Source organism: Ursus maritimus, unplaced genomic scaffold, assembly GCF_017311325.1.
Source record: "Ursus maritimus isolate PB19 unplaced genomic scaffold, ASM1731132v1 scaffold_14, whole genome shotgun sequence".
In the NCBI taxonomy this organism is placed as follows: Eukaryota; Metazoa; Chordata; class Mammalia; order Carnivora; family Ursidae; genus Ursus; species Ursus maritimus.
This window is the reverse complement of record NW_024423786.1, coordinates 39,287,656-39,310,233: the sequence shown is the minus strand read 5'-3', so window position 1 is coordinate 39,310,233 and position 22,578 is coordinate 39,287,656. Positions and strand designations below refer to the sequence as shown.

The 22,578-nt window shown below is 59.5% G+C and overlaps 1 protein-coding gene across 4 annotated transcripts in view; it reads left to right on the top strand.

Moving 5' to 3' along the window:
- The window catches only part of RNF123 (ring finger protein 123), a 32,682-nt gene that overhangs the window by 92 nt on the left and 10,012 nt on the right, over window positions 1-22,578 (top strand). Inside the window, exons 1-31 of one of the 4 annotated variants that reach the window (XM_040628799.1) lie at window positions 267-400; window positions 1,892-2,010; window positions 2,287-2,371; window positions 5,211-5,290; window positions 5,418-5,512; window positions 5,931-5,985; window positions 6,070-6,155; window positions 6,453-6,539; window positions 6,775-6,842; window positions 7,035-7,160; window positions 7,556-7,670; window positions 7,748-7,852; window positions 8,283-8,408; window positions 8,555-8,647; window positions 8,719-8,792; window positions 9,576-9,693; window positions 9,887-9,986; window positions 10,203-10,264; window positions 10,440-10,511; window positions 10,710-10,830; window positions 11,368-11,469; window positions 12,661-12,767; window positions 13,018-13,216; window positions 13,558-13,703; window positions 13,953-14,036; window positions 14,800-14,907; window positions 20,213-20,390; window positions 21,213-21,287; window positions 21,418-21,505; window positions 21,599-21,686; window positions 21,776-21,860. In XM_040628799.1, the coding sequence (XP_040484733.1) occupies window positions 1,929-2,010; window positions 2,287-2,371; window positions 5,211-5,290; window positions 5,418-5,512; window positions 5,931-5,985; window positions 6,070-6,155; window positions 6,453-6,539; window positions 6,775-6,842; window positions 7,035-7,160; window positions 7,556-7,670; window positions 7,748-7,852; window positions 8,283-8,408; window positions 8,555-8,647; window positions 8,719-8,792; window positions 9,576-9,693; window positions 9,887-9,986; window positions 10,203-10,264; window positions 10,440-10,511; window positions 10,710-10,830; window positions 11,368-11,469; window positions 12,661-12,767; window positions 13,018-13,216; window positions 13,558-13,703; window positions 13,953-14,036; window positions 14,800-14,907; window positions 20,213-20,390; window positions 21,213-21,287; window positions 21,418-21,505; window positions 21,599-21,686; window positions 21,776-21,860 (3,010 nt within the window). In that variant the 5' untranslated portion in view covers window positions 267-400; window positions 1,892-1,928. Of the gene's footprint in view, window positions 1-266; window positions 401-1,891; window positions 2,011-2,286; window positions 2,372-5,210; window positions 5,291-5,417; window positions 5,513-5,930; window positions 5,986-6,069; window positions 6,156-6,452; window positions 6,540-6,774; window positions 6,843-7,034; window positions 7,161-7,555; window positions 7,671-7,747; window positions 7,853-8,282; window positions 8,409-8,554; window positions 8,648-8,718; window positions 8,793-9,575; window positions 9,694-9,886; window positions 9,987-10,202; window positions 10,265-10,439; window positions 10,512-10,709; window positions 10,831-11,367; window positions 11,470-12,660; window positions 12,776-13,017; window positions 13,217-13,557; window positions 13,704-13,952; window positions 14,037-14,799; window positions 14,908-20,212; window positions 20,391-21,212; window positions 21,288-21,417; window positions 21,506-21,598; window positions 21,687-21,775; window positions 21,861-22,578 lie in introns of those variants that run through there. The other 3 variants (XM_040628801.1, XM_040628800.1, XM_040628802.1) reach the window with 3 other exon arrangements.

Here is a 22,578-nt window from a genome sequence, read left to right as displayed (position 1 = left end):
GGGGGGGGGGGGGGGGGGGGGGGGGGGGGGGGGGGTGTAACAGGTAGCAGGGACCCTCGTCGGTAGCCTTCAAATGTTCTAGGAACCTCTGGGCCAGGCCTCCAAGTACGGGTAGGAGTTGAGGTAAGCGGCCTGGGGCTCCTAGTGAGGACGCAGCGTTCAGACCCAGCTGGCCTAGGAGCTTCTCCTGCGCAGGCGGGGGTCGGAGGCGGTTGGGCTGTCGATCGAGGCCGAGGCCAGGAACCACCCCGCTGGAGACCGCGAGGGGGCTCCCTCGCGCGGACGCCGGGCGCGGGCCGGTGCGCGTGCGCGGCAAGCGCGCGGTTTGGCCCTGGACGGGCGCCGTAGACGAGAGGCTGGGCGGATGTTGTGAGCCGGGGCGCCGCGGCCGAGGCTGGGGGTGAGTGAGGGGCGGCTGGGCTCCGAGTGGGGCGGGTCCCTGCGGCTCCCCTCCCGGCCGCAGCCGGCTCAGTGTGAGGGTGCGCGCCGCTCAGGGGTGCAGCCTGTGATGCGAGACTCCGGGCTGGAGCTGGCCTGGAGGATCCTCCGGAGCTTGGGGCCGGGCGGGGGCGACCTGGGGGAGACATGCGCTGCTCTCTGCGTCCTTGGGCTCCGAGATGGGGTCGGTTCCGTTCCGAGCCCGGATCCCTCGGCGGGGCTAGCAGGGAATCCTTGAGCGACTTCAAGTCTGCCTATTACTTGGGTGCTCAGCACCTGACATCCGGAGTGGATGTCTGGAAGGTTTGCTTAAATGAGTGACCGGGTCTAATCTGCCCCGCACCTACTCTGGTGTGAGAGGGGCAGCGGTCTTGGACGCCCGCGGAGGGCCCGTCGTAGGCGGCAAGGCGGGACAGTCACCTTCCCGAGGGGCAGGCGTGGTGCGGACTGTGAATGGGCAAGGGTGTGTGGTGGGAACAGAGGACCTGTGTGAGGTGAGATAAGGACCTGGGCTGCAGAGATGGGAGTGCAGTCTAAGGCAGTGCCAGAAGGCCAGGCTCCAGACTAGCGTTAATAGAACTTTCTGTGATGATGGAAGTGTTCTATATTTTCAGTGTTCAGTACAGTAACTGCTAACCGTATGTGGCTACTGAATTCTTGGAATGGGGCTAATATGAGAAGTTGAATTTTTAAGTTTTAAGTTTTAATTCAATTGTAAATAGCCATATGTGGCTAACGGCTACTGTGTTGGACAGCACAGCTCCAGATCACTGAGGCAGTCACCAGCGACTTAGTGCATTTTCTGAAGCAGCTGCAGCAACACCGTGACATGTGTGGGGTGGACAGCAGTGGGAAGAGCAGCAGGGTCTGCAATGAGGACTGGGCGAGGGTGGTGCTCTGATGGGATGAAAAGCTGTGTGTGCGAGTGGGAAGAAGAAAACTAGCAGGCCTTTGGACAAGAGAAGGGAAGATCCTGGCCATGGGTGTCAGCAGGACTTATAGCTGGAGATGGCACCAAGCCCTTGGATGATGGGCCACACTTGGGGGAAGGTGGTATATGGTTCTTTCCACTGGTTATGAGCTAGACCCAGTGTGGCTTACAACTGAGAAGGAAACAGGGTCTCTCTGTCTCTAGGCCACCTCACTTTGGACACTTGGGTCTGATCTTTCTGGGGTTGAGACATTTAGTTTGGTGCAGCAAACCTGTATGTGACAGCTACTCTCTGTCGGGCCCTGTGCTGAGCGCTGGAACGTGGTGGGGTCCAGACCCTATCCACCCTTCCTGTGTAGGAAACTGGGAGGCCCCTGCTTTCCCGTGCCTGGGAGTTGGTCTGTGTGTGAGTGTGCATGCACCTCCCCTCCCCTGCTCCCACACCTTCTTGCCCCCAGGAACTGAGGTCATTATGGGGGCCTTCAGCTGGCTTCAGATAGACAGGCTCTGCCTCTGCCTCAGCCCCTCAGGACCGCTGGCTGCCCACAAGAGATGAAGGATGGCCTCCAAGGGATCCAGCATGTCTTTCTCCCACAAGAGCTATAGGCTGACCTCAGACGCTGAGAAGTCCAGGGTCACAGGTAAGGGCTGGCAGGGCTGGGAGGAGGCTCCTTGTGTTGAGGGAAGGGGAAGGAAGAGACAAAGGCAGTGAAGTCCCAGGTCTCATGAGCTTCAGGCCTTGCTGCTCCATTTGTACCTGTGAGCCAGCTTTTCATTAGCAGCCCTGGAGCGGTACACCCAACGTGACTGCTCTTCTGACCCTGTGGCTGGCCTGGGACCAGGAGCCTTGAGGGCCAGCACGATCTGGGAGCAGCACTGACCATGTGACCCTTCTCTCCCTCTGCCCTGTGGCACAGGCATTGTGCACGAGAAACTACTGAATGACTACCTGCACCGCATCTTCTCCTCTCCTGAGCACACGCCTGCCGCAGCCGCCAGCAGGTACGGCCCTGTGGGGAGCTCCTCGCTCTGAAGGACCAGACCAGAGGCTCTGGGTGGGCTGGCTTGGGTTCTGTTCTCACTCAGCCACTCCTGGCTGTGAGACCTCTGGCCAGAGTCTGCATTCTGGACTCTGCTTCTTCCTCTGCTCTGGCCGTGTTATTACCTTCCTTCCGAGGGTGTTGTGGAGGTTAGGTGCACATTCAGTCCTTAGGATAGCAGCTCACCCCTACTCCACAGTCAGCATCTGGTCCGTGTGTGCACCTGCTGCACCTCAGTCCCACCCCGGTCCTCTCTAGCCTCCGCCTGAACCCATAAAGTGCAGACCCTACCGCCCCTTTCCCCTGCAAGTTGAGTGCATTTAAGTTTAGTCCATGTCAAAGTTACAAGTGCACTTGAGCAGAAACTTAGAAGAAAATGAAAAAAAAATCTGTTACCTTATTATTCTGACACGACCGCTCGAGTATGATTTCTTTCTATTTCCCTTATGTTGTGATGTGTGTGGTTTGGATTATGCTATATAGACATTTTTAAAAAATTCTGTCAGCTCCAATTCTTTTTTTTGAAGACTTTTTTTTTTATTTTAGAGAAAGAGAGAGCTCATGGGTGAGCGAGCCCATGAGAGGGAGGGAGGGGCAATGGGGGAGAGAGAGAGGGAGAGAATCTCAAGCTGACCCCACGCTGAGCGTGAAGCCCAATGCAGGGCTTGATCTCACGACCCTGAGATCGTGACCTGAGCCGAAACCAAGAGTCAGACACTTAACTGACTGAGCCACCCAGGCGCCCCCACCTTCAGTTCTTTTATAAAACAAAACAAAAAAACCCCTAAAAACCCACCCAGTTTTATTGAGGAATAAGTGACCTGCAATAAACCATCTTGCATTTAAAGGGTGAAATACACTAGCTGTTACTCCAGATAACCTGTGAGACTGTCACTGCCGTCAAGCTAGTGGCCAGGTCTCTCAACTCCAAAAGTATACCAGAGTTTAGAGCCTATCTTTGCCATTAAGTGCTGTCCCCTGGGTGGTTTTTTATTTCTGTATTCCAAATTAATCTTGGTGGGCATCTTTTAGGGCCAGGGGTCTGCTGTAGCCTTTAGCAGTGCCCCCTGGATTGGAGGGGCTTCTGCTTTTGTAAACAGTGCTGTGAGGGTGCCGAGGCTTGGAGTCATGTGGCTGGAGCATTTGAACTGTAATCACTTTTAGGACTATTGCTAAGTTCCTTCTTTAAAGGGTCACATGGATTCTGCCTTCCTGCCACGAGGCATGGATATCCCTATCTCAGCCCCCTTGCCAGCTGGGCTGTTCTGTCTTCCACGGTCTTTGGGCAGGCATAAAGGACAGTGCAGTCGCCTGTTCCATTTAAGTGGCTGAGGTGGCCATAGGATTCCCACTTGTGGAGTGCCACTGCCCACCTCCATGCCAACCCCAGTCCTGGTGTGTTCCCAAGGCCATCTGATCTCTCCCTCATGTGGTATCAGAAATGGATGTGCTGCGGCTGGCTCTGTGGCTGCCAGGAGGGAGAGCAGGTGGCAGGGCCATCACTCAGCGCTTGCGTGGATGCAGAGCCCTGGGCCAGGACCTAGGCCATCCAGAAAGAGCAGACAAGGGCTGGGCTGGCCAAAGGGCAGTGCTGAGTCTCAGGCCAGCTTCCCCCAACTGCTCTTGAGAGCAGGCACGAAAGCAGAGCAGCCCTGCCAAGTGGGGGGCCCATAAGCACCGCTGTGTTGGAAGCCTTTATCCCTGGGCCTTTGGGGGTCCTCAGAGATGGGGTTGGCTGAAACTCTCCGTGCCACTGGTGGGGCACCCCATGGCATGGCCACCACCTGGCCTTGGCTTGGGGTTTAGCAGGAATGGGGAGGAGGCTTTGTGGGTCTCTACCTCCCGCAGCTCAGTAGTAGCTCACGGCAGGGGAGCACGTGGTTCCTGAGGCTGGGTTGACGCTACCTTGCCAGAGGGCGGGTGCTTTGGCCCATCTCTGTCCCCTTCCAGAGCCTACCGTCTAGGCCAGAGAGTGGGGAGGGAGCTGGGAGGCGGCAGAGCAGGTGCCAGCAGTCTGTGGGTCTCTGTTCTCCTCGAGCCCTGCTAGTTACTGCCACCCCGTTCCCTGCTATTCTTAGCAGCTGTGTCAGGACAGAGCTGGCCGGCATCAGTCAGAGGCCTTTCTCTCTGAGCATGTGTGCTGGGAGGATAAGGGGGCCACTCAGATTTCCCCAGCGCCTCTGGTTAGGGCAGATGGCAGCTAGGCAGGCCATGTGCTCTGCTCCTGTACAGGTGGACACAGGACGGAGCCAGCTAGCAGCTCGGAGGGCTCAGCCCTTCATCTTCCCAAGGCCTGTCTCGTTTGACACTGACTTCCCTGGCCGGGACCTCAGGCCTGGGGTCAAGGGCCGGCCTAGCTGTCATTGGTACAGGCCACCTTGGGGGTCAGTACTTCTCGCGGCCTTTCTCTTCCAGCCAAATCAACAGAGCCCCCTTTGAGGGTGGGCGGGTTATGGGCTGTGCAGAGAGCACACATGCTTTGGAATCATCACAGCCTCTCTGACATAAAGCTCTTGTTCCCTTTTTACAGGTGAGGGAATTAAGGCTGAGGGACGGCTTTTTTTTTTTTCCTTTTTTAAGTCCCAAGGTGTACCACAGTGGACTAGTACTTTTTAGTTTAGTGGCTAATCCAGCCTTCTGGCCCCCAGCATGTCAGAATCTAGGACTAGACACAGTGCTTTTAGTGGAGTCTGGGCAGCCACTGTCTGAAGCTCAGAGGAATGGGAGCAGGGGAGGGGTTTAGTGTCACCTGGCTGGTTTCAAGGACTTTTGGGCCCCTCGCAGCCTCTCGCTCTCCTCAGGAAACCCCTGAACTTCCAGAACCTGCCAGAGCATCTGGACCAGCTGTTACATGTGGAAGATGAGGATGAGGAGAGTCAGGGTATGTGGCAGTTTCTGGTATGGGATTGGGGGAGCCAGGCTGGGCTCTGGGGGTCCTGGGCGTGCCTTCGGTGCATTCTGTCAGGCCCTGTGCCCTGCCCAACTCCACATCTACCTCTCCCTTTCAGGACAGGCTGAAGGCCGGCTTGGCCCATCCACTGTGGTCCTGGACCACACGGGTGGCTTCGAGGGGCTTCTTCTGGTGGACGATGACCTCCTGGGGGTGAGTGAGGGCAACGCGAGGGGCCCCAGGTCCAAGCCCCTCCTGACAGCCCCAAGCTCCTCCTGATGGGGCCTTGGTCTCTCTACCTTTTCTTTATGGAGCTGTAGCCACGACCCCCTCCTCATGGGCTCATTGAGTTCTCAGCCCCCAAGCCCTCCTGACACAGCCCTGAAACCTTCCTGATGGGACTCTGGCCCCAAGCTCTTCCCAGCACAGCCATGAGCCCCTCCCATCATGCTCCTGACCTAGAACCCCTCCTGACACAGGCCTAGGCCCTCCCACCCTGTCCAGGCTCAGTGCGGTGTTGGCCAGGACAGGCAGGCACCACCACCAGCTGAGTTGGGGATGGGGCCCTTCCCCCTTGGGGAGGCGGCCTGCGTGCCGGAGCAGAGGCTCACCATCCCTACCCTTCCCCCAGGTGATCGGACACAGCAACTTCGGTACTATCCGCTCTACCACGTGCGTGTACAAAGGTGAGACCGCGCTCTGCTGTGGCCCGGGTCCGAGGCAGGAGGCAGTCTTGGCTCACCTGCCAGGCCTGACGTGGCTTATTCCAGGGAAGTGGCTCTACGAGGTGCTCATCTCCTCCCAGGGGCTCATGCAGATTGGCTGGTGCACCATCAGCTGCCGCTTCAATCAGGAGGTGCGTGCGGGGGGCGGAGGAGGGGGAACAGGGCCACCTGCTGCTCCTGCAGGCCATGCCGGGGCTCGGGCAGCCCTCCGGACCGCGCGACGTCTGCTCAGGACCGTGACCCAGACAGCCCTCTGGAGGCAGAAGGCGCCCCACCCCGTCCTGGGGCCACCCAGCCCAGGACACCACTCCTCGTCTCAGAGCATCCTCCCCTCTCTCTAGAGCTCTGTGGGCCCAGGCTGATGGCCGTTGGGCTCTGGCCCTGCTCCTGCCCACCTCCCCTGGGCCTTACGGATGCTTCCTCCTTAGGAGGGGGTTGGAGATACACACAACTCCTACGCCTATGATGGCAACCGGGTGCGCAAGTGGAATGTGACCACGACGAATTACGGCAAGGTGAGGGCCGAGAGCCCTGCAGCCCACCTGCCCGTGTCCATCCTCACAGCTTGGTGGGGTCACTGGGCAGCAGGAGAGATTATAGGGCACGGGGTGGGGGGAAAGGGGTGGGCTGGGACTCAGGTCCTCTGTACTTACGGTCGCCTCCCCTGGGCGGTGGTGGGGACACAGCCGTGGGGCAGAGTGGGCAGGCCGCTGGGCTTCTGTGCGTCTGTAAGGCGTCCTCCCCTGGCAGGCGTGGGCAGCGGGGGACATCGTGAGCTGCCTCATCGACCTAGACGATGGCACCCTGTCCTTCAGCCTGTGAGTCTCCTGCCTTCACCCACAGGCCTGGCCTCGGGGGCCTCCCTCAGCTGCCCTCAGTTTCCCAGTCCCCGTAAGGGGGCCAGGCCGATATGGTAGCCTGAGGGTGGATGGCCGCAACAGGCCGCTCCCTGGCTCGTTTTGGCTCCCTCATTCTCAGCACTGGCTCACAGGCCTTCCCTTCTGCTCCAGGAATGGCGTGTCACTGGGCACCGCTTTCGAGAACTTGTCCAGGGGCCTGGGCATGGCCTACTTCCCAGCTATCAGCCTCTCCTTCAAGGAGTCCGTGGCCTTCAACTTTGGCAGTCGTCCCTTGCGATATCCTTTTGGGAAGAAGTCTGTGGACCACGTGGAAGCTCTCCAAGCAGGGCTGAGGGGCTCCCTGCCCCGGGAGTTCTGTGGGCTGGTGGGTAGTGGGCCATGGCTGCTGTGAGGAGAGATGAGGGCACAGCTTAGGTGGGCGCCGAGGAGCCCAGTTCTGGCGGCAGCCTCGGGAGGTGGGTACCATTGTCGCCGGTGTGGAACAGAGAAGAACAGGGAGCGGCAGGAGAAGCTGCGTCCTGCCGAGACCGAGGGAGCGCTCTGCTGCACGCCAGGCACGCTGACTTCCCAGCGCAGCCCCGGAGCCCAGGCCCCTCCTCAGGGGTCTCAGTGGAGAGGGGTGGGGGCGTCTGAGCCACAGACCAGGTGTTGCCGGCTTAACTCTGTGCCACCTACCCAGTGGCGGGCTACCGGCCCCTGCAGGACCCGCCGCGCGCTGACCTGGTGCGGGCACAGAAGTTGCTGGGATGCTTCCGGGCAGTGCTCAGCGTGGAGCTGGACCCTGTGGTGAGCCGGGGTCTGGGCCGGGCGAGCTGGGGGCCTTCCTTGGCCTCCTGCCCCTCACCGTCCTCTCCCCGACACAGGAAGGCCGGCTGGTGGAGAAGGACAGCTCCGAGTGGCAGTTGCAAGGCCAGCCCACCGTCCTCCTCACGCTGGCCCACATCTTCCATCGCTTCGCACCGCTGCTGGTGAGGGGGCGTCCGGGGGGAGCTGAGGCCGGCTGCGGTAGGGGTGCCTGTGCTAGGGGCTGGGAAGCTGAGGTGCGGACGTTCAGCACCGTCCCCTGGCCGGGGCTCCCTGTGACCAGAGCCCTCGGACCTCAAGGATGTCACAGGGAAGGAAGAGAGGCTTCCAGCTGGGGGCGTCGGGGGAGGTCTGAGAAGCTTGAGGGGGGAGTGACGTCACAGGCTAAGGGAACTGCGTGCGGAAGCGCTGAGGAGCTCTGGAGCGGTCGCCCTTCTTGCGTCTCACTCAGACCCCGGGAGGGCTCATCTCTGTCTCGGGGTCGCTCAAGCGAGCCCAAGAGTCTGTCTGTGCCGTGGCCTCGGCCACGTGCCAGGGCAGGGGTGCCCTGAGGGGCAGAGGGCCCCGCCTCACCCGTGCCCGCCCGTGGTGCAGCGCAAGGTGTACCTGGTGGAGGCTGTGCTCGTGAGCTTCCTGCGCGGCGTCGTGGAGGCGGGCACACCCACCCAGGCTCAGTCCGTGGTGCGGCAGGTCCTCGACCTCCTGTGGCTCTTCATGGAGGTGAGGCTCCTGACTTCCAGCCTCGGGCCAGGGGGTCCGGCTCCAGCGGGGGAGGCGCGGGGAGGGTTTGGGGGAGGACCCACGGACGGCTGTCCCAGTGCCCGGCCTCCGCCGGGCAGGCAAGCAGCGCGGCGTCTCTCCCCCAGGACTACGAGGTGCAGGACTGCCTCAAGCAGCTGATGATGTCCCTGCTGCGGCTTTACCGCTTCTCACCCATCGTCCCGGACCTGGGCCTACAGGTGGGAGCTCGTGCCCCTGCCCTGAGCCCCCTGGGCCTTAGCCGCCCACTCTGAGCAGCCCCTCCCCACAGACCCACTATCTGCGGCTCACCATCGCCATCCTGAGGCATGAGAAGTCCCGCAAGTTTCTGCTCAGCAACGTCCTGTATCCTCCCCTTGCCGCCAGGCAGGCCAGACGTGTGGTGTCATCTGGGGTCGGTAGAGGCCAGGGAGGGCAGTGTACCTTTGGCCAGGGGTCCCCAGGGAGGCTCGGGACCAGAGCCACCCAAAGCGTGAGTCCTTATTCTAGGACCCAGCCTTCCCAGCACTTTGCGGAGCAGTGACGGTAGAACAGAGGGCCCCAGCCGGCTGGCCAGCCTGAGCAGGGCTTTCCAGATGGCTGCAGACGTTGGTGCCACATGGAAGTGTGGGGGCGCCACCAGGGCCTGACCTCTGCAGCCAAAGCACTGCTCCTTATCCAAGTCCCACGGCAGGGGGTTCCTACAGGATCTTGTAAGACTCTGCCCTCCCTGCTTCCCAGCAGTGTTGAGGACCGGGTCACCGGAGGGAGGGCCCTGGCGGAGAAGCCTGGGCTGGTAGCTGTCTTCTCTGTCTGGGGTCTTCAGCCTCCAGGAGGCAGACACAGCTGGGAGAGGGAGAGACCACCAGGCTCTCTCTCCAGCCTGTCCCCCAGTCTTGAGCTCCCATGACAAGCCTTTTTCGTCTGTTTGCTGGCAGTTGGGCTGAGTGGGTTCGACACCCACGGCTCTTCATCAGGGCTCACAGTCAGGGGAGACAGGCTCATAGCAGCGATGGTACCCCGAAGGGTGGGAGAAGCTGGTGGGCACATCAGGAAATAGGCAGGTTTGGGGAGGGCTTCCCAGAGAGAACTCCTGAGGGTGTATGGCGCACCCTTTGGCGAGCAGAGCTCTGCCTTAACGACCACCAGCTTCGACGTGCTCCGGTCTGTTGTCTTCTTCTACATCAAGAGCCCCTTGCGGGTGGAGGAGGCTGGCCTCCAGGAGCTCATTCCCACCACCTGGTGGCCGCGCCGCTCCAGCAGGGAGGTGGGCCCACTGGGCCGGGCGGACAGGGTCACAGTGGGGGCTGGCCCAGGCTGTCTGAGCCGCCTGGCACTGAGCACATGAGGCCCCTTCCCCGGCCTGGTCTGTGGGGTGGGGGCAGGGGTCTCCTGTCTGAAGCCGGCCCGGTTAAGTCCCGGGTGAGCCTTGCTGTCTTCCGTCCCCCACCCCTGCCCAGGGCAAAGACAGTAAGGATGTGAAGGACGAGACCGCGGAGGAGCGCGTGCGGAGACGTGCCTACGAACGGGGCTGCCAAAGGCTCAAGAAGCGTATCGAAGGTCAGCCCCCTGCCTGGGGCACTGGGTAGGGGGTGGAGGGTTTGTGTGTGTATGTACTGGGGGGCCCTCGGTAGCGGCCATGTCTGGATTGGGCTTGTGCAACCCTGGGGGTGGAGCCCCAACCCAGACCTGCCGTCCCCTCCCTTCCCCTCCCTGGGGGCCTGAGGGCGAGGCCCTGGCCAAGGGGGGCTCAGTGTCGTGTGCCCCCCCCCACAGTGGTGGAAGAACTACAGGTCCAGATCCTGAAGCTACTGCTGAACAATAAAGATGACAACGGGGTGAGTGACTCCCAGACCCCCGCGTGGGTCCTTGGCAGGCACAGGTGCCGGTCCTGGGCCCCTAGGCCTAGGGGGCAGGCACTGGCTCAAGTTCCATGGCAGGGCCCTGGCTAAGGCACAGCACTGAGCCGGTCCACTCTGGCTCCTCACAGCCTCATTTTTCCTTTCCTCAAAGGGTGAAGCTTCTAGGTACATCTTCCTGACCAAGTTCCGGAAGTTTCTACAGGAGAATGCCAGTGGCCGGGGGGTAAGTATCCACTAGGCCAGCCCACTGTGGACCCCTGGCTGTGTTGCCGGGTCCGCAGCCTTCTGGTACCTCTCAGCCTGCTGTGTCCCTGCCTCGTCTTCCTCCCCCTCTGCTGCCCTGCTCTCCGTGCTCCGCTCAGGGTCCTGGGGCAGCCCTGAGGCCTGGCGCAAACGCGTGTCCTGTGACCTGTGTGCACAGAACATGCCCGTGCTCTGCCCCCCTGAGTACATGGTCTGCTTCTTGCACCGGCTGATCTCTGCCCTGCGCTACTATTGGGATGAATACAAGGCCTCGAACCCTCGTGCCTCCTTCAGTGAGGGTGAGTAGGGCAGGCCTCATTGGAGAGGCTGGGCAGGGCTGCCCCTGAGGTTGGCGTGGAGTGTGGAGCTGGCGGTGGGGTGGGGATGGAGCTTCCCCAGGCTTCCAGCCATTGAGTCCTCGCCTCCTATTGGCTGGCTTTTCCAGAGGGCAGCAGGAGCCCCACACTGGAGGAGGGCCAAGCCCACGTTCCCTCTGTCCCCACAAGTTCCTGCCCGCTCCGGGCTCCTCTCCTTGGTCCCAGCCCATCCGGTCATCTGCAGTCCTTTGTAGAGAACACCATGGGCAGGCTCTGAGGTGCTGGGGGCTATGTTTGTGTGGGTCAGGGTCCTCAGGGTCAGTGGGAGCCATGCCTGCTCTGGACTGTGGGATATCCGCAGGGCTGGTCAGAGCCCTCTCCGAATGTGACCGCAGCCAGAATGCCCCCTTCATCCCAACTCATGCCGTCGCTGGCACTGACCTGAAGTGGTGGAGGGGGGAGGTCTTCCTGCCTAACTCACTGACGGCCCTCCCGTCCCCCCCCAACCCCTCCTTGCAGAGGCCTACATCCCACCCCAGATCTTCTATAATGGCAAGGTAGACTACTTTGACCTTCAGCGCCTGGGAGGCCTCCTCTCACACCTTCGGAAGACCCTCAAAGGTGCCTGCGGGGCTGTGGGCAGCGGGTAGTGCGCAGGACGAGCTGGGCTTGGCAGGGGGTGTCGGGGGGGGGGGGCGGGGGCGCGTTGGCAGTGTCTCAGCCAGCTCTGCCGTGAGTGCTGTGATATCCTTTGCCCACCAGAGGGCGCCCAAGTATCTCGACCTGCTCCGCAGAGAGATGCCAGCCTCAAGTCTTGGGTCCAGCCATCCCTTCCCTCTGAGCAGCCACCCCAGGGGATGTCTGGGAGTCCCGTAATGTCAATGACATAGGGGCATGTTTGCTGGATGAGGAGTGACCATGGGATCTCAGTGAGGTCGCGGGTGGGAGGGGAACGTTCATAAGCACTGCCTGAGCAGCTTTGGAGGACGAGCCAAAGCGGCTGCGAGCACGGAGCACGCAAAGGCAGGGAATGCAGCAGCAGCCCGGCATGCCCGGGGGTAGAAGGCTGTGCGTGTGCCGGAGAGGACGCTATCAGGCAGGGAGCGATGGGAAATGAGGCGGAGGGTCGCACGGGTGGAGGGTAAGGGCCCTGTGAGCCACAGAGCAGGTGTGGGCTCATCCCAGGGGCTGGGGCCGCTTTGGAAGGTCTTGAGGCAAGGGAGCGAAGTCCAGGGTCTGCGTGTGAGAACGGGGTGCCTGGGCCAAGTGAGGAGGTAGAGGGAAGGTGGAGGTGAAGGGCAGGAGCGAAGGATGACCCCAGGCTTCCTGTCGGAGGCTGTGGGGGTGGGGCTGCCTCAGGAAGGGGGCTGCAGGAGGCGGCCGAGGTGACGAGTCCGGTATGTGTGGGGACCACAGCCTGGGCTGGAGGCAGAGGTGCCGCAGTCGGCTGTCGATGTAGAGGTGGGAGCGGGCGAGCCCGTGGTGAGGCCTGCGTGCACGGTGGGACAGGCCGCGGCCTAGACAGCCCTGAATCTTGTGCTCGTCGAGAAGGAAGCAATGGGGCGGAGAAGTGGGGCCCCGGAGAGCATGCAGGTGCCGGAAGTGGAGGCACTGACACAGGTGTGATGGGGAGTGTCTCCTGCTGTCAAGGCCCCATGAGACAAAGGACCTCGGGGCGCAGCGCAGGCTGGGGCGGAGTAAGCAGAGCGCACAGGCAGAGGTGCAGTGGTGCGAGCCCAGCCTACCCTGGGCCGTTGCACTGTGACCGCTCAGCCCTCTGCTGGCCTGAGAGCCTCCTGCCATTCCTCCCAGATGACCTTGCTTCCAAGGCCAACATCCTGATCGACCCGCTGGAGCTCCAGGCGGCCACCATGGATGACCTGGACGAGGACGAGGAGCCGGCCCCGGCTGCGGCCCAGGTGCCGCGGTAGGGGCAGTCAGGGGCCTTGGTATCGGGCTGTCCCTCTATCATAAGGGCAGGGGTGTCACGCAGGGCCACCTCCCTCTCTGTGCGGGCAAGGAGCTTCTCACCAAGCAGGTCTCTTGTAGGTAGAGGCACATGCCTTCCTGCCATTTCCCAGCCCCACAAATCCACAAATCCTCGGGGCCCTACATGGGCCCCGGGCCCCGGAGAGCTGAGTGGCGTCTGGCCTCCTGTCTCCTCCACAGCGCCCCACGCAGGCTCTGGCCATGGGGGGCGTGCTGCCCCTGCCTCGGCCCAGCTGGCTCAGTTCTCCAACCCTGGGCCGAGCTAACCGCTTCCTCAGCACAGCGGCTGTGAGCCTGATGACCCCACGGCGGCCTCTGAGCACCTCGGAGAAAGTGAAGGTCCGCACACTGAGCGCCGAACAGAGGACTCGTGAAGACAGTAGGTGCCGGGCAGGGCCAAGCGTGGCATCTGTCATGCACGGTTCCCCACCCGGGGCAGAGCCAGGCTGCACCCCCATTCCCTCCTGGCCCTGTGGCCTGGCAGTAGCTCAAGGACATGGGAAGTGCACTCCGAGGGGAGGAAATCAATGCTGCAGAAATAGGCCTGAGCGGCAGGCCCTTGCCCTTCCCCCACCCCCGCGTTCTCCCTGCAGGGCCCTCCTTGAGCCCAGGGTGGGGGAAGGGGCTCCCTTCTCCTGTGAGGCCCACCCTGGCACCACAGACCTAGGAGAGAGCTGGAAGGGCCTGCGGCCCTGACCCTGCCCTTCCCCCGCTTCCTAGTCGAGGGCAGCCACTGGAACGAGGGCCTGCTGCTGGGGCGGCCTCCCGAGGAGCCGGAGCAGCCCCTCACCGAGAACTCCCTGCTGGAAGTCCTGGATGGCGCCGTCATGATGTACAGTCTCAGCGTGCACCAGCAGCTGGGCAAGGTGGCCCGCGAGCGTGTCCTGCACTCCCGCGCTTTCCGAAGCCTGCGCGCGCGCGTGTGTGTGTGACCCCACGGGGACGTGTGCCACGGCGAGACTGGCTGCTGCCGGGAGCATGGGGGCCTGACCTGTTTTGTGGGAGGGGGCTGTGCGCGGCCAAAGACTGGCAGGGCGGAGGGCCAGGCTCAGCACGGAGAAAGCCGAGTGAGGTGCCCAGGGCTCACGCCGGAAATGCGGTGTCCCATACTCTAGATGGTGGGTGTGTCTGACGATGTCAACGAGTATGCGATGGCTCTGAGGGACACAGAGGACAAGCTCCGCCGGTGCCCCAAGCGGGTAAGGCCTGGACGGGCAGGTGGGTTTGGGGGAGAGAGGGTTGTTAACAGAGAGGTGGCTGGCTGGCTCAGGATTCCCGGGGCAGGCCGCAGAGGAGATCCAGACTGCCCTGCCCTTGCTTCTGGGGGGCTGCCCCGGCGGTTTTTCCCGCGACTATGCCACGTCAGGGAGAGCGGGGCTGCCATGAGGGCGCGGCGTGGCCTGAGCCCCATCACCAGCTGCAGTCTGTGCCAAGGTGCCCCCGCCCCTGCCCTCTAAGTGCTGACGCACACCCGCTCTCCTCATCAATTATGAATTCGACCCCGAGTGCTTCCTCGGCCACTTGCAGAGTCAGCAGGAAGCGGGACCTGCCTCCCCCACTCCCCCGGAGCCCCTCAGCCAGAGCTCTCCGGGCCTGGGGAGTGGGGCTGAGCAAGCCTGGGCTGGGCTTGCCCGGCAGCCCCTGCCCCCAGCTGAATGCAAAGCCCAGGCTTGGCCAGGGCGAGAGCAGCTCCTGGAGCTCTGGTCCTTGGGGTGTCCTGGCCAGGGGCTCACGGAGCCTCAGCTGCATCTCACTTCCGTGTTCTGTGCAGGACCAAGGTCCTGCTCAGGCTTGCCAGGGGGGTGAGAGGCGGAAGAGGAATTGAAGAGTAGAACTGGGTCTGCCCACCCCTTTGCCTGCTCTGGGCACCAGTGGGGTCCCTATCCGGCTGCCTGGGGCAGGCAGGGTGGGGGTGGGGGTGGGGCCATGGCCTGACTGTTCTCCTTTTCCCTTGGGTGGCAGAGGAAGGACATCCTTGCAGAGTTGACCAAGAGTCAGAAGGTTTTCTCCGAAAAGCTGGACCACCTGAGCCGCCGTCTTGCCTGGGTCCATGCCACTGTCTACTCCCAGGTGAGCGGGCGCGGCCTTGGCCAGTGGCTGCTGCCCTCCCCAAGCTCACTGCCTAGTCCCAGAGCCGGCCAGGTTGTGCCGGCTCCTCTGTGCTCCCTGCCCTCCTGGGCCTCTGGCACACACCTGCCTCCTCCCTGCTCCTCATCACCCTCCCCCTGCGCCATGCCACACCCCCTGAACCTCTCCTGCCCCATGGGCTTGAGTAGATGCCGTTGTAGGCACCCCAGTTCCCCTCACACATCCTCCCTTGGGGGAACAGAGCCTGTCTCCCCTTCTTCCCTGCCCCTTCCTTCTCTCTGGGGTGAAGGGGTGCTCTCCTGGAGCCCCACACGCCCTCAGTCTGCACCTGCTTCCCTCAGACTCCCCTCCCTCCTTTGAGGCTACAGCCTTGTTTCCTACTTTGTCATTTGCTCGTGCATTGATTCCGTAATATGTGTCCAGAGACTGGAGTATGTCAGCGGCATCCTGACGCTAGGGACACTCAGTCCTGACCCAGAAGGACAAGTGTCTGCCCTCCCAGGGCCGTCGGCCTTGAGCGGTAAACAGAAAGATGGTGCACTCTCCCTGTGACCCTGCCTTGACCCCCAGGCCCCGAACCCTCCAGGCTTGCTGTCCTGGCATCTCTCGCCAGCTAGTGAGTGCCTGTGTCAGGGCATCTGTCTGCCTTCTTAGGCGTGCCCTTCCCCCCTAACTGGGTGATCAAGGCCCTTGTCCGCAAATCTACCCACCATCCCCACTTGCTTCTTCCCGCCCTCCTTCCCAACCCAGACCACCTCCACCTGCTACGCCTCCTTTCTCTCTTGCCTCAGAGCGCCTTGACTCCAGCCCCACGGAGGTGATCATGGTCTGGGAGCTCCCTCTCCTCCCCTGAAGGGGATTTCATGGCTGTCTGCTGGCCTAGGCAGTCTTGCCACCCCACCCACACCATCTTCTTAGGAACCTTGCCCTACCATCCCTGTAGCTTCTTTTCCTTTCTTTTAAATTATGATAAATGGGCTCCCTGCTCAGCGGGGAGTCTGCTTCTCCTTCTCCCCCTCCTCCCTGCTTGTGCTGTCTGTCTCTTGCATTCTATCTCTTGCGCTCTCTCTCAAGTAAATAAAACCTTTAAAAAAATGAATAATGATAGGGGCGCCTGGGTGGCACAGCGGTTAAGCGTCTGCCTTCGGCTCAGGGCGTGATCCCGGCGTTCTGGGATCGAGCCCCACATCGGGCTCCTCTGCTATGAGCCTGCTTCTTCCTCTCCCACTCCCCCTGCTTGTGTTCCCTCTCTCGCTGGCTGTCTCTATCTCTGTCGAATAAATAAATTTAAAAAAATCTTTAAAAAAAATGAATAATGATAAAGTATACCTAAAATTTGTTCTCTTAACCATTTTTTTAAGTTGTGGAAGAAGACCTAGACTATATTGCTTACCACCTTAATCGTTGTACCGTTCAGTTATGTTAAGTGTGTTCACATTGTCGTGCGGCCAGTCTCCAGAACCCTTCATCTTCCCAAACTGAAACTTACCCCCCACCTCTGCATTCCCTCCTCACCTCGGTCCCCGACACCCACCATTCTTTCTGTCTCAATGAATCCGACCGCTCTGGGGACCTCCTGTAAGTGGAATCGTACAGTATCCTGCTTTGTCCCTGGTTTATTTCACTGAGCATAACGTCCTCACGTCTCTCTGTGGCAGGTGGCAGGATTTCCTTCCTTTTAAGGCTGAGTTATATTCCATTGTGTGTGTATATACCCCATTGCCTTTGTCCACTCATCCATCAGTGGACGTTTGGTTTGTTTCCACCTTTGGGCTACTCTGAACGGTGCTGCCGTGTTCATGGTGTATACAAAAATCTTTTCAAGATTCCGTTTTCAGTTCTTTTGGGGATGTACCCAGGGACAGAATTGCTGGATGACGTGGTAATTCTATTTTTAAATTTTTTGAGGAACTGCCGTACAGTGACTGTACCATCTTATATTCCTACCAGCAGGGCACAAGGGTTCCAGTTTCTTCCCATCCTTGCCAACCCTTGTTACACACACTCCTTCTGTGTGCGTGTGTGTGTGTGTGTGTGTGTGTATGTGTGTATATATTTCTTTTTTTGATTGTAGTTTATCTAATCAGTGTGAAGTGGTGTCTCGTTGTGGTTTTGATTTGCATTTCTCTATTGATTAGTTAATTTGAGCACCTTTTCATGTGTTTATTGGCCATTTGTAGATATTTGGAGAAATGTCTGTTTAAGTGCATTTGCCTATTTGTTGATTAATAGGAATTATTTTTATATATTGGCTATTGGCTCCTTATCAGACTGTGACTTACACATATTTTCTCCTATTTTGTGGCTTGTCATTCTGTAGATGGTGACTTTGTCGCAGTTTTCATTCTGATGAAGTCCAACTTACCTGTTCTTTCTCTTTTGCCTGTGCTTTGGTTGTCACTGCGCAAAAGTCAGTGTTAAATCCGAGGTCATGAAGTCCTCCCTGCGTGTTTTCTTCGAAAAGTTTTGTAGCTTTAGTTTCTAAGTCTGGGTCTTTGATCCATTTTGAGTTGATTTTTGTAAAAGATGTGAGGCAGTGGTCCCCCTTCTTTCTTTTGCATGTGGAGATCCAGTTCTCTTAGGACCATTTATTGAAATGACTGTCCTTTCTCCATTGAACAGTCTTGGCATCCTTGTCAAAAACCCTCGGATCGTATGTGTGAGGGTTTGTTTCTGAACTCTCCATGCTATTCCATTGGTCGTAAGTCATTTTTTATGCCAGTACCACATTGTCTTGATTATTGTAGCTTTGCAGTAAGTTTTGAAATCGGAAGTAGGAGATCTCCAACTTTGTTTTATTTCAAGATTGTTTTGGCTAGTTGGGTCCCTTGAGGCTCCATATGAATTTTAGGGTAGATTTTTCTATTTCTGCAAAAAAAGCCATTGGGATTTTGATAGGAATTGCATTAAATCTCTAGTTTGCTTTGGATGGTATTGTTATCTTAACAATATTAAGTCTTCCAGGGGTGCCTGAGTGGCTCAGTCGTTAAGCGTCTGCCTTTGGCTCAGGGCGTGATCCAAGTCCTGGGATCGAGCCCCACATCAGGCTCCTCTGCTGGGAGCCTGCTTCTTCCTCTCCCACTCCCCTGCCTATGTTCCCTCTCTCGCTGGCTGTCTCTCTGTCAAATAAATAAATAAAATCTTTAAACAAAACAAAACAAAACAAAAAACCAATATTAAGTCTTCCAATCCATGAACATGGGATGTCTTTTCATTCGTTTTTAAAATTTTTTTCAGCAACACGTTAGTTTTCAGTGTACAAGTCTTTCACCTTCTTGGTTAGATTTATACCTTGATTTTACTCTTTTTGATGCTAATGTAAGTGACTTATTTTCTTGATTTCCTGTTTGGATCGTTCGTTGCTGCTGTGTAGAAACACAGCTGACGGGGCATCTGGCTGGTGGCAGTTGGTTAAGCATCCAACTCTTGGTTTTGGCTCAGGTTGTGATCTCAGGGTTGTGAGATTGAGCCTGGGAGTCGTCTCCATGCAGGGCATGGAGCCTGCTTCAGATTCTCTCTCCCCTGTGCACGTTCTTTCTCAAATTAATAAATCTTAAAAAAAAACACACAAAAAACACCACAACTGACTTTTGTGTATTGATTTCATACCCTGAATTCATTTATTCTAATGGGTTGTGTGTGTGTGTGTGTGTGTGTGTGTGTGTATGGGTGTGGATTCTTGAGGGTTTTCTACATGTAAGATCATGTCATCTGTGAAAAGAGATAATTTGTACTCCTTCCTTTCTAATCTGGATGCCTTTTATTTCTTTTTGTTGCCGGATTGTTCTGGCCAGGGCTTCCAGTGCTGTGTTGAGTAGAAGTAGCCAAAGTGGGCATCCTTGTCTTGTTCCTGATCGGAGAGAAAACGCTTTTAGTTTTTCGCTATTGAGTGTGATGTTCGTTGTGGGCTTTTCATGACAGAGCCCTTATTATGTTGAACTGCTTGCTTGCTTCTCCATCTTCAGGCTCACACTCCTGCCGCCTCATTCACTTTCTCCCATTAGTAAAGAGAAAAACCTGTGGTGCCTTTCCCTGACTCTGCATCTGCTTACAGCAACCACTCCCTCCTTCCTTCTGTGTGTCGTAGCTTCCTCATTTTCCCTTTACTCTTGGCCCAGCACAGGCTCCTCCACTTCTCTGAAATAGTCTTGCTCAGCCCCCCCGCCCCTTGCAGAAACATCCCCACCCCCATTACAGTGGTCCTTTGTGTGCATTGGTGCCGTCCCCTCCTCAGACTTGGTCTTCTCTGGCCTTCTGTGACAGTAGGCTCCCAGCAGGCCTCCTGGCTCAGGCCCACGCACTGCCCCCTGCTTATATCTTCTCCTTGGGTCCTTAGGTTGAGGGCACACCAGAGCTGAGGTCAAGTCCAGATGCTCCAGCTCCCAGCCATGTGGGTGCTCTGGGTCTGGGCTGGGGCCTGGCCGGTGACCCCTCCAGGGCACAGACCATGTGGGGAACAGAGCCTTTGGCAGGTTGTTTGCTTTCTATGGTCTCTGTTCCACCAGTAGTCACTCTGCCTCCTACCTTCCCACCACCTCTTTGGGAGCATTTTTAGGCACCTCATGCTGCCATATCCCCTCTGCCTTGGACTGGGCCTGGGCTCCTCCAGTACGGCCGGCCTCTATGAAGGTCCCATCACCCCCAGAAATGTGGGCCCCATGCTTGGTGCAACCAGTCTCTTGCCCTGACAGCCCATCGGTGCGTCCCCATTCCTGGCCATCCAGTCCTTTGTCTGCTGTCTTGGGCCTAGATGAGGCTGTGCTTTTTCCCTGCCCTGTCCCCACTTGCCCCTGTGGCTCCTTTTGCACGGGGCAGCGTCCCAACCCAGACTTCTGGTCACGTGGCACCTTCTCACTTAAAACCTGTACCTACCTTTCTTTCTTTTGTTCTTTTATTTATTTATTTAGAGGCAGGGGGAGAGAGGCAGGGGGAGGGGCAGAGGGAGAGGGAAAGATGCCCAGCCCAGAGCGTGACTTGGGGCTCGATCTCAAGACCCTGAGATCATTACCTGAGCTGAAAGCAAGAGTTGGACACATAACTGAGAACCACCCAGGCGCCCCTAAAACCCGTACCATTAAAACCTGCAAGCCAGAATTCTGGTCTTGGCTGGGTGTTGCCCTCTCCGGGCTCAGGGCGCACCCTGTTGCCTGCCAAGCACGCGACTGCCCTGCCTGAGCCGCTGCTCCTTCTTGGGAACACGGAGGCGTTTCCTGGGCCCCGGACCGGGCCATGCCCACTGTGGCCCTTTCCACAAACAGCCCAGCAGCACCCCTTGTGCCTCCTGCAGGAGAAGATGCTCGACCTGTACTGGTTGCTGCGCGTCTGCCTGCGGACCATCGAGCACGGCGACCGCACGGGCTCGCTCTTCGCCTTCATGCCCGAGTTCTACGTGAGCGTGGCCATCAACAGCTACAGCGCCCTCAAGAATTACTTTGGCCCCGTGCACAGCATGGAGGAGCTCCCAGGTGACCTGGCTGTTCAGGCCCGGAGGGGGCCGCCAAGGGGGCCTCTGGTGTGAGCCCTGGCAGCCCCATGCCGAGCCCTTCTAGCCCAGCAGCACACATCTGGAGGGAGGAGGGGGCAACTCCTGTTCTCCCCGGTCCGTAGTAGACAAGGATTTGCAAGAGCCCCACCCGGTGGAGAGCCCTGCCCGGTACCCTAGCCCCAGAGCCACCGGCTCCTCCCTGGTGTGGGGAAGGAAAGAGACCAAATGGAGTGCCGGGGTGGGGGCCCCTCGGGCTTTCACTTCCTTCTTGGCGCCGCTGTGGTCTGGGAGCCAGCTGGCCTCACCGGGCACCCTGGCACTGGCTTGGGATGTGGCCGGTGTTTGCAGATCACAGCAGAGGGCTGGAGGCCATGTGAAGGAGCCTGGGCTTCTCGCAGACCGTGTCAGGCTGGGCTTGGTGCTTTATGTCTGGATCGGGCTGCAGGCTGTCAGGCCCCCGGCCTGTCCCCTGCCCCGCCCCAGGCCTAGGTGCAGGTCTTGTTCTCAGAGGCCGAGCTGTGGGTGCCCAAGGGGCTTTGACTCCTTAGCCATCAAGTGTGTGCTGAGCTGGGCTTGAGCCTAGTCTTGCAGGACCGTCCTCCCCCCACAGTGAGTCTGTGCGACAGCCTCTCACGGTCAGCGGATGCCATGCCCAAAGACCTTAGACGACAGCTTGGGCCCAGACTGGCTCTCGGAGTCCGCTCGGGAGCCCGCCACCCAAGCCCACTCACCCTGCCAGGGGATGTGCCTGCCCCTGGAGCCCCCACTGCCAGCCAAGCTCTCCTACTGCCCCATCCTGCAGGCTATGAAGAGACCCTGACCCGCCTGGCCGCCATCCTTGCCAAACACTTTGCTGACACACGCATCGTGGGCACCGGTGAGGAGCTCTGCAGAGGGCTCGGGATGCGGGGTTGGGATGGCGCCTCTGGCCGGCTGCTCTCTGCCCAGAATGCATGGGGGCCGGCGCTCACGCCAGCCACCTGCTGAGGCGCGGCCTGTCCCAACAGACATCCGTGACTCACTGATGCAGGCCCTGGCCAGCTACGTGTGCTACCCACACTCCCTGCGGGCCGTGGAGCGGATCCCTGAGGAGCAGTGAGTGCGGGTCAGGGCGGGGAGGCGCGCGCTCTGCCCTTCATGGCGCTGCACCCGGCCTCACCCCTCGCCCACCACCGCTTGCCCTCTCAGGCGTGTCGCCATGGTGAGGAGCCTCCTGGCTCCCTATGAGCAGCGGCCCTGGGCCCAGACCAACTGGATCCTGGTGCGGCTCTGGAGGGTGAGCCCGGCTGGAGGGGAGGTGGCTGTGGTGGGCTGGAGGGGAGGGCTGCCCTCCCCACCACTGACCCCCATGGACCCCCGTCACAGGGCTGTGGGTTCGGGTACCGCTACACACGGCTGCCGCACCTGCTGAAAACCAAACCCGAGGATGCCAACTTGCCCAGCCTCCAGAGTGAGTGGCCAGGTTGGGTGACCTGGGGGGCCATGGCCCCCTGCTCTTGGGTCCTCTAGGATTCTTCTCCCTTCTCCCGGCCTCTCTCCTGCACTCATGCTGGGCCCCACCTCTGCCCCCTGGGGTTTCCATTTCCCGGCTTCCTTTCCATCCAGGGACACCCTAGGCCTACTCCCCCTTGTTCCCCAGTCCCACGTGTGCCCTCTGGGCCCGAATGCTCTGCTGGGTCACAGTATCCCCCCAGGCTGCTGGCAGCTGACGCAGAGTGAGGACCCTGAACCAGCTCTCTGAGCCTGGTTCCAGCACCCTGTCCTTCTCCCCCTTCATTGCCATCTGCTGGGGCCAGACCTTGGATACTTGAGTCAAGGCGGGGGCACAGACTAGGGGCTGCCCATGGGGCTTCCAAGAGGAAGGGGCATTTGGTTGGGAGCAGAGTCTCCCTCTCGAGGGGCCGTGGTCCAGCAGAGCCCTGTGAACCTGAGGACCTTCACCTAGGCTGGGCCTGGGGTGGTCCCGCTTGCAGTCTGCCTGTCACACTCTGTGCTCACCCCACAGGGTGGCTTTCCTTGGCCCACGTGGCGTGTTTCTGCCCTCGTGGGCAGGGTTTTTACGTGAAGAGTTGACTGCCTTGTGCAAGGTCACACATCAAGTCCTCACCAGTTGTTTTGGTCGTGCCTGCGGGTGGAACTGACCTGCAGATGGACAGTGGCAGTGGGAC